We start from the raw sequence: 12,493 nt of genomic DNA on the forward strand, positions 1-12,493 counted from the left end.
AAACTCAAATAGGAAGGGGGAAACCACTAAATTGTACATAAGGATCTCTGCAGGTCACATGTTATTGTTGTTCAGTGCTTTTTCAGGCATGTCTGACTCTTCGTGACCCTATTTGGGACTTTTTTGGCAAAGATACTGGAGTGGTTTGTCATTTCCTTCTCCATCTCATTTTACAGATGAGAAAACTGAGGCAAACAGGGTTAAGTGAGTTGCCCAGGGTCTCACAGCTAGTAAGTGTCTGAGGCTGGATTTGAACTCAGGAAGGAGTCTTCCTGATGCTAGGCCTGGCTGTCTCTCCACTGTGCCACCTAGCTGCCCTGGGGGGTCCATATTGACTCAGAAAACCACATCTTAACATTATCTATTATCTGTTTTATCTAAAATTACGTTTTAATCTAGTTTAGGCTGTATATTTGACACCTCTACTCTAGCCCAAACCATCCCTGAAAAAGAATTCTCTCCTGCAACATACTCAACCAGTGACTTGACTATATCCATTAAGAGGGAACTCAGTACCTCTCAAGGCAGTCTGTTCCCTGTCACACTCTAATCTTTATCTGCTGCTTTGCCTGGCTTCAATTCCTTGGAACAAGGTGCCTCTCCTGGGTTAAGCTCATCACCTCTAGTATCATTACCAGGCTGCTAACTCAAACCTTGATTGATGCCACTTCCCTCACTCTCCTCTCCCTTCCTTTATAGAGGATAAAAACTGACTTTTCTGGCCCACTCCACTCTGTATCTGCTGCTCTGCTTGGTTTCAGCTACATGGAACAAAGACCCCCTTTTTTCCCCCTTCATATTCTGTCTTCTTTTGTGTGTTGTCTCCTTCCATTACATTATAAGCTCCTTAAGGGCAGGGACTGTCATTCTTTTTATTAATTGTATCCCTGTCAGCACAGGCAGCTAGGTGATTCAGTGGATAAAGAGGGGTAGTCAGGAAGACTCATCTTTGTGAGTTCAAATCTGATCTCAGATACTTACTGGCTGTGTGACCCTGGGCAAGTCACTTCACACTGTTTACCTTGGTTTCCTCATCTGTAAAATGAGCTGGCTAAGGAAAAGGTAAACCACTCCAGTATCTTTGCAAAAAAACCCTTATGGTGTCGTAAAGAGTCGGACATGACCAAAAAACGGCTGAACAGCAAAGCAATTAGCAATTAGAATGCCTTCTCCTCTGCCTATTTACCAGTTGAATTTCTACTCAGACTTAAAGTCCAAGCCACATGCCGCTTATCCATGAAGTCTTCCCTGATTCTCTCTGGTTGATAATCCTCAACACCTTCAAACTCACATAGCACTTCATTTAGCAATTGTCCAATGTGTCTAATATACTGTAAGTTACATAAGCGCAGGGGCTATGTCGTATCACAATATTTTACTTCTTCTAGTGCCTAGCACAGTGCACTGCATTCAGCAGACACTTAATAAATGTTTTTGAATGAATAATGAGTGGCACAGAGAGAGGATGGCATTCTACATGAGGATACAAATATACAAAGGTGGAAAAGTACAGGAGGTTTTCAGAGGAAAACTAATAAAATAAGGTAGCTGGACTAGTGAATTTCTACAGAGGAACAATAAAAAATAATGATATAAAGATAAATTAAAAACACACATTCAGTTAAATTCAATAAACATTTTTAAGTGCCTACTTTGTGCCAAGCACTATGTTAAGTGCTGGAGATACAAATAAGAAAAAGAAAGGCCCTGCCCTCAAGGAGTTTACAATCTAATGGGAGAAGACAACACACAAAAAGAAGCTGGAAAACGGGGGAAGTGGGGTATGGCAGGGGGTACCCAGCATCTTGTTCTGTGGAGCTGAGACCAAGCAGAGCTGCATGTGGAAAACAGTGAGCAGCAAAGTCCAGGTTCTGCCCTTTGTAAAGGAAAGCTCTGGGTAGAATTGAATGCTCCACCCTCCAGGCCTCCAATCAGAGGAGAGAAGAGGCTCAGGGATCTGGGAAGATGTTGAGTGGCTGGGGCAAAGGGAGCAGCCAGCAAGGTGATGAAATCTAAAGTGATCAGAGTATCCTGGGAGGGGCATCTTGGGTTGAAACCAAGCCGAGGTGCAAATAGAAAGTAAAGACGTGTGTGTGTGTGTGTGTGTGTGTGTGTGTGTGTGTGTGTGTGTACACTCATATACATATATGTATTATGGAGTTGATAGTTTAAACTGTGAGAGTTATCCCAACCATCATGGCCTTATCCAAAGGTTCCATGGAGTTAAGTCCGTTCAGTTTATGCCGGGTTGGGGAAGGAGCTGAAATCTTGTCTTTAGTGAAAGACGTTGTCAGCAAAGTCTTTGTCCTCTAAACACAGTCTCAAAATGTCCCAAGACCAAAAAACTCATCTCCTCAATGCCGCTGCGTGGACCAGAAGGCAACCCTGCATATAGAACCATAATCAAATAGAGGGGAGAGATAAAAATCAGAGTGGAAAGCCAAATCACTTGTTTGTCCTTCATTTTTGAAGAGGACCAATGAAATTACGGGTCATGTCTTACACATTAATTGGATTTAAGTGAGGCAGAGTTGCACAGAGCCATCAGCTTCACTCTCTCTTCCTGAGTCATCGCAGTCCAGTGGCAGGACAAAAGTCAAAATGACTACATGGTGTAATATGGCAGCCAAGAAAAAGGTAATGTGACCTTGGATTTCATTAAAACAGACAGCTTCCAGGAATAAGGAGTGGAGAGTTCCACTGTACTCTGCCATGGCTAGACCACATCTGGAGTATTTTGTTTAGTTCTTGCCACCACATATTTGGAAGGCCATTGATAAATTGGAGTATATCCAAAAGGGGGTAACCAGGATGGTCAGAGGTCTTGGGTCTGCGTCATTTAAGGGTGGGTTGAAGGAACCAGTGATGTTTGGCCTACTGAAGACTTGGGAAATAATAGCTGTCTTCAGATACTTGAAAGGCTATTATATGAAAAAGGGAGTAGGCTTATACTGTTAGGCTCCAAAGGACAGAACTGGAAACATAAGCAGAAGATGTGAAGAGGCAGATTTAGACTCAATGTGAGGAAAAATTTCCTAATCGATATTCTACATAGAAATAGAATCAGCTGCCTCAGGAAGTAGTGGGCTCCCCTTCGTTAGAGGTCTTCAGGAAGAGAGTAGGTGATCACTTTTCAGATGCTTCAAAATAAAGATTTTTTCAGATATGGGTTAGACTGGTTGGTCACTACAACACATCCCAACACTAAAACTCTGTGATTCTGTTGCTCCGCTTATGCTCATTTTGGGTGAACATTTAATCTCTAATGCATAGAGCTGTACCTGCCTCCCCAACCTCTCTACCTGGGTGACCACCACAGATAGAGAGAAGGGATAGGAGGAATAATAAAGGTTCAAAGTCCATTTAATCCCATGCCTGCCACTTCTCAGCATGCATTAAAAGTCTATATTTCCAAAGAGTTTTATTTGTGGCCATGTTAGCAAAGTTAATACTTAAACATCCTAGAACACACAAAAATATTTTAAAATTCCAGTTGGTAATACCATGTTTAGTAGGGAAGAGCACAGTTAGTTTTCTAGAAAGTAGGAACATTTTGGAAGAAAGAATCTGAAAAATTCTCCTCTTAGCTTTATCATGAACTTGATGTAACCTCATTGAACTTACTTTCAATCTCTATTCTTTGGTCCCTGTATTTATGTGTTAGGAAATTGTGATCTTTCCTGGACACTATGTGACCAGCCTTTTGAGGAAAAAAAGTGATCCATCTTGAGAGTATTATACTTAACTGTTGCAATATGATATCACTTGTGTGACCTACAAAATTTCCCAATATGTATCCTGTGACTTGCAGAACATTTGATTGGAATAACTTCTATTTCATTTCAGATCATTTATTTTCCACTCTGACTTGTGTGTACCTCATTTTTCTCCATTCCTTGATAATCTATGCATTCCCTCTCTACTCAGGAAGTACATGGCAAAAATTATATTCCCAGATCTGTATTCATAAAGCCAGAGTTTTTGACAAGGAAAAATGGCCCCAGGTAGTAATGGAGTAATCGTTTCCCTGGCAGAGAAGATAATTCAGGTCTTCCTGGGCAGCCTATATTTTTGATTCATATTTTCTGTGGAAACAGATTCCAAATGTAGAGTGACACAGTATGTGCAAAACCGTGGTGAGAGCTACCTGCCATAGGGTATATACATCCATGGCAGGAGGGGAAATTAAATCAAGAATCAGTAGAGTCGCATTAGAAGTACAAACCAATGCACCATTCAGATCAGATCAGCCTCAGCAATATAAAATACAGAATGTCTCCTAAGAGAAATTATTAAAAATAGTGATGTGCGAATTTTTCCTTCTTTCATTTACGTAGTATAAGATGCTTATGAAAAATTAATGTCATAGTAACAGAATGAAGAAAAGTTTCATTTAGTGTATTTATACATATTATGCCAAAAGAAATATTAAGAAAACATTTGCATAAAGTACATGGAGGGCCCTGTGCACACCAGGATTATAGCTCTGTGCTTTCTGCAGCCCTTATATCCTTGAGCCTAGCTCATTTCTGATGGAAGGACATGACATTTAAGGGCAACAAGGACAGATTTGTCTGTCGGCCCACTCCCTTTCAGCCAGCTGCAGCACAGAGCAAGGATTCATCTCACCATTGGCTTTTCTTCCAGTAAATGAAAGAGTGGAGCAACCAACAGGGTGGCTAGACCTTTCTCTCCCTTCCTGTGCTGAGGGAGCCAGGTTTTTTGCAAATTCCACCCTTCCTTCCTGACTGGACTTAAAAAAGAGCGACAGACTTTTTTTTAAAAAGCTCACACACTACCACTCTATGTTGACCTTTTATGCCTGTTCAAGGTGGCGTCTGTAAATTTGCCAAGGAAAGTAGGCCAGGTAGGTCTAATACCAAGAATTACTTAAGGGTGATTTTTTTAAGGGTGACCAAAATGATTCGAGCTGAGGCTTCATGATGAGTGTTGACACACGCAAAGAGAAATGTACAGTCACACCTCAGGGAAGTAACTGTCTGCATATTACTAAATGGTTTATCCAGAGATGTCTAAGTGTCAAAAGTGCATTTTATTTTATTTATGGTGACAGCATGGATACTTGAAAAGCAGAGTTTTTAAAAATACATAGGTAGGGAGGTAGATTGTACCCCAAGCCTTTGTGAGTTCCTAAAAGTCAGTAGCATAGACTTTTAGATCACCCTTTTAGAGATAGATAGATAGATAGATAGATAGATAGATAGATAGATAGATAGATAGATAGATAGATTTAAAATGTTCTCCTGTGGATTTTCTGTCAAAACCTGGCCTACAAATGAGTAGTACTGTGTTGCTGCTGTTTTTTACTAATCCCCACAGCCCAAGTTCCACCAGGAATGGGGGAGGGGGGAATTTATTTTTCACAAAAACCCCTCAATAGCGTAACTTCTTTCTGTTCTTGTAGTTCCCCTAGGTTCAGCAGCTGTCATCCTTTTATTAGTGTTTCTTGTCAGAGGAGGCAGTCTTTTTGATAGGGAGGAGCAAGATTTTAGGATAATTCTTAAGCCTTTTCTTTTTTTGTTATGAATTACTAGAAAAAATTATATTAGTTGTTTTTTATAAGCCCACCCCCAACAAGGTTTTTTAAATCATCCAGGCAGATCCCAGCTTATGCCTGAATACTGTATGTAAAAATCATTCGTGTATACAGACAGGGTTGGGGGAGTGGGAAAGAAGTTCAAGGCCCCTCCCCCATGGGGGACAAATGCTCTTTGTTTGCTAGTTGAAAACATCTGGGGAGTAATTCGCCGAGACAGGTGATTTCTCCTACGCGGATGAACAGGTGTAGGGCATTAATAAGTTATTGGTTCCCTGGGATATCTACCTCATCCCTAAAGCAACTCATCATCCTTGCACTGCTCCTGCCATTCAGGGTCAGGAAAATGCTGTCTTAGAATGTGTTGGAACTTAGAATTAATTTTCAAGTGGAAATTAAGCTATAAGCAGTAGTTAGGCATTGTAGAAATAATACTATTGGTATTATGTTCAAGTACCTTATGTAGTAAGCAAGTGTTTGCAGGTTGACATGGAAACCAACCACTCTTTATAACATTGTTTCTATTCAAAAATGCATTTTGAGTATTTTCTGAGGAAATGACTTCGCTTATAGGTGAACTTTTAAAACTCATCCTATTTATAAATTAGGTAATACCTAAATAAACTTTTTTGTGTGATTTTGTACTCCTCCCATTTTGAGGTGCTCAGATATCTTTGGTTACTCTGTTAAAAACAAGTGGGTAACAACTCTTTAGGAAATTTCTAGGCTTAAATGGACAAACCAAAATAGGCCACTTCATAAAATAGAGCAATGTTAGGCTTCCTTATGCAGTCAATGTCTACTTTGTTCATATGTCGTGTCAATGGAAGAAAACAGGAGCGTACTGAGCCTAAATAGAAAGGAGTAGGCCACATAGAGTGACAACAACCCAAAAAAAGCCACACGACCTAAGAAGTTCAATTAGCGATAATAGTAGAAAGAATCAACATGAGCAGTTCTCATTATCTGAACAAATGACCTTGGCTCTCATCATTCTCCTATCCTCTCTTTAAAATGTAATATTAATGCCTACCCCTGTCTGAGGAGAGGAATATTCAAGATGGATCTGTGATCTCAAGAATTCCAGAGTTCCTTCCAACCATGCAGGCTGTGAACCATCAATGGTTGCCCATCCTCCGAGCTCTCTGTGAACTACCCTTACTGGTCCGAAGCAGGATCTCATCAGTGAGATCATTCACTTCTATCTCATGGTGATAAAACAAAATCCACATTCCTGCCAGCTAATCCATGACTAGGCACTGTATATTTGTCCTGTAGTCCCAGAATAGTGCTAGAGATCAGTGTTTCCCAGCTCTCCATTTTAAAGTCTTCATGTCAGTCATTGCAAATTAAGTGCTGCAAAATAAGACACTGCAGCCATTTTTATCCAGAGTAAGGGCCTGTGGGCTACTTTTTCCATGTTTCATTCACAATTGTCCTTGGTTTGTGTCCTTTTTAATTAGCAAGTGTTCACACCTCATTACACAATCGTGTAATTCCTTCATGATGCCCTTCTGTTTTATTTTGGAGTTCTTTGCTGGTTACATGTTGCAGTCTAGCAACCCAGAAGCCAGCTATGAAAACCCAAGCCCTTCCTCCGAACTCTATTAGCACACCTGGGCTATTCAAAACTCATTCTCAAATATTGTCTCCTTCATCTTAGATAACTATGTAAATGTTAATTGTTATCATTATTAATAATCACGATATTATTAGATTGATTAGCCCCGTTTTCATGTTTCATCTTCTCAACTTAATTGTAAATTTCTTAAGGATTATAATTCCTACTTGTTAGTATTTGTGGATTAACTTGAATGGTTCATAAATATGTGCTTCATAAATATATACTTCTTGGAAGAAAAGCACTACAAAATAGCAGAATATTTTTTCATATGTGTCTTAGATAAAGGGCCCTTGTTGTTGGCAGTATTTCCATAAGAGGCCTGTTACCTTCCCAAACAAGTAAAGGAGAACTTGCTGACTATTTGACCACTTCTGGCAATTCCCATGGACACAGAATGATACTGCCAGAAGGAATGTAAAAAGCTCTGCTAAGAGATTAAGAATTTTTGGGCAGAAAATTGGTGACCTTAGGAACATAGATGGTATTTTCATTACTATTGCTTATCAGAAGCAAAAGCTTCAGAAGAAAAGGGCAAATTTCTGGTAGTGAACTGTTCATTGATGATGACGGTGATAATAAGAACACCTAAATGCTAATAACATTTATATACCTATCTAAAATGACAGGAATAGCATCTGGAAATTAGTTTTAGATTTTTTGACCATGGCCCAAACATAGGCTCCTGGCCAGGGATGGAGAGCCCCTAATAAAGTGGATTACTATGTCTCAAAACTAAATGGGGAAAAGGTGGAACTGCTTAGCTCTTGATTTGCTTCTTCCTTGGAGAATAATATCTGGATGGGAAAGAAGAGTACAAGAATGGTTAATTAAATATTGATGTCCATGAAAAATAAAGAGGTAGAGAATATGAGTACCTCATTTTCCTTAATGAGTCTGAAGTCACAAGCCCAGACAACTTACCTACCCAGATACTAAAAGAACTGGCAGATTTGACAATGTTGGGTCATTGGCAGTGATCAAAGCATTGTATAGGATCACAGATTTACAGGTAGAAAGGATCATAGAGGCCGTCTAGTCCAAAAACCTCATTTTAAAGATGAGAGAAATAAAAACCAGAGAGGGTGGGTGAGTTTCCTGTGTTTACTCACGTGGCAGAAGTGCAATTTGAACCCAGGCCCTCTGACTCCAAAGCCTCTTTTCACCATGCTGCTAAGAAAGATGCATCAGGCCAGGAGAAGAAAAAATATCCCAATTTTCAAAAACAAGAAGAGAGTAGAGTCTGCATACTTAAGGCCAGTAAGCTTGACTTAGTCTACTTAATTAAATAAATGGTCAGTAACCATTTGTTGTTATTGGTGAAACATTTAAATCATGTCTGACTCCCTATGAACTCTATTTGGGCAAAGATGGACTCCATCTTGGCAAAGATACTGGAGTGGTTTGCCATTTTCTTCTCCAGCTCATTTTACAGAGGAGGAACTGAGGCAAACAGGGTGAAGTGACTCACCCAGGGTCACACAGCTAGTAAGTGTTCCAGATTTCCAGGTCAGATTTGAACTCAGGGCCAGTCCTCTATCTACTGTGCCACCTAGTTGTCCATGTCAATAGCTATCTATATCATAATTTGAACATAAATTGACATTGTTTTAATTGTACTAAGTTCTAGAAAAACAATTCTATAGATTAAATTAGTAAGTAAGAATACATATATGTTAATAGTAATTTTCAGGTATTGTGTGAAAGAGTTACTATGCACTGAATAGAAGTGATTCCTTATTTGTACTATTTAGAGAGTAGAATATTTGTTAAATTCACACTCAAGAACAGCAAGAGATATTTATATGATAAAGAAAAAAATTAAAGACTCAAAGAAGCTGAAATAAGAAAGTGAGTTTATCCTATATAATTTATATATAATATATATTACACATGCACCTTGTAATATAGTTAAATATTGCGTTATATTATAGTCATATATTATATCATGATAATATAATCATATGATGTAATGTTAGAGAGATTGTTTAATTTCTTTACTGGTTATCTTTAGTAATTTATGACAGACAAGGAGAAGAAAGTCAAGCCAAAAATAATTTCGATTCATTCTTGTATTCCTAACCTAACTAGAGACAGGCAGTCATGTTTTCCAGCCTCTGGTCCATGCCCTGGCATAAGTCTTGAGGAATTTTTTTTCCAGTCTGTAAAATTTTTACTACCAAAGCTCCTTACTTCTTGACACCTATTAAATTTTAAAACTGAGTCCTCTTCCTTCATGCTTAGACCTCCTCCTCTAGTACTCTTAGTCCTAGAGTGCAGATTGTAAATTTTAAAAAAATAAACAGGGAGGAGGGGAGTTGTGGATTCCATAGACCAGGCCTAAACTTTAAAGTGAAAGCAGTTAGTTAAGCTCTTAAAGAATAAGAATCATTTTATTGGGTGAACATTATACTAGTTAGAATCAGACAGGTTCTTATGTTTTGTCATTTTTGTGGTGCTGTATGATGCTAGTGTTTTGTTGAATTGCCAACCCATACAGAAATGTAAGCCACTAAAATCCATCAGTGCCTGATTCAACGTAGGCACTTAATATATCTTTGTGGGTTGATGGATTATTCAACTCCACTTGAGCAGCCAAACCAGGATGCAAAAACTTCAAAAAGAAGAGCTATCCACAGCAAAAAAAAAAAAAAAAAAGTTTATTTTTTTCCACAGTATAGATTGGGTTAGGAAATACTGGACTCGATGACCTCTGAGGTCTTTTCATGTGATGTAAGCTAAATATGTCTTGTTCTTTCAACTGCTCTTTGCATGAGCTCGAGACCATTAACCATAGTGGTTTCCCTCTTTGGACGGCACTCAAGTCTTTACATCCAGTCCTCATCTCTTTCCTGAGCTGCAGTCTCATCTTTCCAACACCCAGCTGCACATCTCTACCACTAGGCATCTGAAACTTAACATATATAAAACTGAATTTATTTTCCCCAATTCCTATAATCCATCCCTCCTCCTACTTCTGTCAAGGGCATAACAATTCTTCTCACCAAGGCTTAAAATCTAGAAGTAGTCCCTGATTCCTCACTCTCACTCTCACTCTCCATCCCCTGTCTAATCATATGACAAATTTTATAGATTCTCCTACCTCCACAGCATCCTTCCCATCCATACCTTTTTCTCTATTCATGTGGCCACCACCCTAATTTAGGCCTCATTGTTTCTCATAGATATTATTACAATGCTCTCCTACTGGGTCTTTCTGCATCCAAGTTATCCCTTTCTAATCCACCTTCCATACCACTGTCAAATTGAAAAGCACAGTTCTGACCATAGCAGTCTTCTGCCTAAGAAGCTTCTGTGAATCCCAGTGGCCTCGAGGATAAACCACAAACTTCTCTGTTTTGCACTGAAAGTTCTTCACACATTTTGCTCCAACCCATCTTTCCAGGCTAATTATACATTGTTGCACATCATTGCACTCTGCTTTCTAGTCAAAACAATCTGCTTGCTCTTTGCTATTCCTGGCACTCCATTTCCCACCTCCATGCCTTTGTCCCCTGTCTAGAATCCTCTCCCTCTTCATCTCCACCTTTTAGAACCCTGGCTCCCTTCAAGGCTCAGCTTAAGTGCCACCTCCTGCAGTTGGTTTTGCATTATCCTTCAATAATTAGTGTTCCCTCCCCCAAAAAAATTAGTTGGTATTTACTCCTCTGTGTATGTATTTGTTTTCCCCCAATAGAATATAATCATCTTGAGATTGTAGAATTTTTTCTTTGACTTTGTGTCCTCATTACTTAGCATAGTGGCTAGCACCCAGAAAGTGGCTTTATAAATTAAATTGAGTAAATATCTTTGAAACCATTAACTGAAGGGGGACTCTCTAGGTAAAGTAGAAAACTTATGTTGGCATAAACAATTGTTATGTTCGTTCTTTTGTTAAGAACTTTACCAGTTCAAGTTTTGGTGGGGCTCATGAATAATCTGTATGCAGTTAAAGTCTAATTTCTGGCATCAATGGAATTAGAGTCAATCTAATTAACATTATTGAAGTACAGAATTGTCAGAACATAAAGGGCATCTGTCAGTATTGATGATTTGGGGCTCCTAGGAATGTAGTCATAAATAAAACAAACAAGATTGTTTGGTAAAAAGGAAAATTCCACAATGAATATACTTGGATATGCTTTTTTATAATAAAATGTTTCTACGTAGATGGTGGTACTTTGAGAAGTTTTAAGCCAACAGTTTTTCCTCCTTCCCGTAGGTAATAAGCTCAATGAGCTCCCTTTCAGAATACTGCCTGCCTTCCATTCTGCGGACATTGTTTGACTGGTATAAGAGACAAAATGGCATTGAGGATGAATCTCATGAATATAGACCCAGAACAAGCACTAAATCCAAAAGGTAGGTATAGTTCCTGACTGTGAAAACCATAGTTTCATGTTCTAGAGATGGATGCAGTAGGCTTAAAAGTATTGATGAAAGCAGAATGAAAATTGTGAAACCTGCTAGAAATTCCTGCCAAGTGGAATGATCTGATGACTGTTTGTGCATGTATGCTCCATTTATATTGAAGAGAGCTCCCTGATACCAGGGATTGTCTTTTGTCTGTACTAACAACCAGCATATTATGAGCATTTACAACAAGTAAATCTTCACACACTTCTACACTTTGATTTCTTTAAAAATAAATGCATCCATTTAACCTACCTACTTCTTACCTCTGCCCCACCACCCAAACATCCCCTACGAACAGCAGACAATTGCTTTTAGAAAGATGCAGTCCACTAACATTAAACAACCTAGATGATTGTTCCATATTTGTTAAGGGCCTTGCTATCTGAAACTGCTATTGCTGAATATTTGCAAAGTGAACAGCTGGTTAAAAAGATGATGTTGGAGAATGGCATATGGATTTCTTGACCAGGCTATAGCTGTGAGGATAGGAGAGGGATGCAATTAATGAGGGTCAAGGACAATATATATGTCTGGAGACTTGCAGCTCTGATCAACAGGGTCTATAAATCAAAATTGGTGAGATTCCTATACCTGCCTAGCCACATATATCTTACACATATTTATCTTCTGCCAAATACCCCCAGAGAGTAGCAAATAAGACATAGGAGAAGAATTATTAAGAGACCAAGCAACTCACAGAGTATAATATCCCAGAAGAATGGAATATTTATATTCATTGCTTCAGTTTTTATACACAGAGCATGGGAAACACACAAGAAAGAGAAGATCCTGGGACCTAAAATTGAAAATGAAAGTGGCGCAAAAGAAATGGAATGAAAAATGAAAAAAAAGGAACTGAACTTGGGATAAATAAAAGTGGTACAGTTCTATGAGAATGG

The 12,493-nt window shown here is 38.9% G+C and overlaps 1 protein-coding gene across 2 annotated transcripts in view; it reads left to right on the top strand.

Moving 5' to 3' along the window:
• Positions 1–12,493, top strand: part of FRY (FRY microtubule binding protein) — a 325,197-nt gene that overhangs the window by 110,808 nt on the left and 201,896 nt on the right. For both annotated transcript variants that reach the window (XM_036743232.1, XM_036743231.1), the window contains one exon: positions 11,401–11,540. In XM_036743232.1, the coding sequence (XP_036599127.1) occupies positions 11,401–11,540 (140 nt within the window). The remainder of the gene's footprint in view (positions 1–11,400; positions 11,541–12,493) is intronic.

Source organism: Trichosurus vulpecula, chromosome 2 (genome assembly GCF_011100635.1).
Source record: "Trichosurus vulpecula isolate mTriVul1 chromosome 2, mTriVul1.pri, whole genome shotgun sequence".
NCBI lineage: Eukaryota > Metazoa > Chordata > Mammalia > Diprotodontia > Phalangeridae > Trichosurus > Trichosurus vulpecula.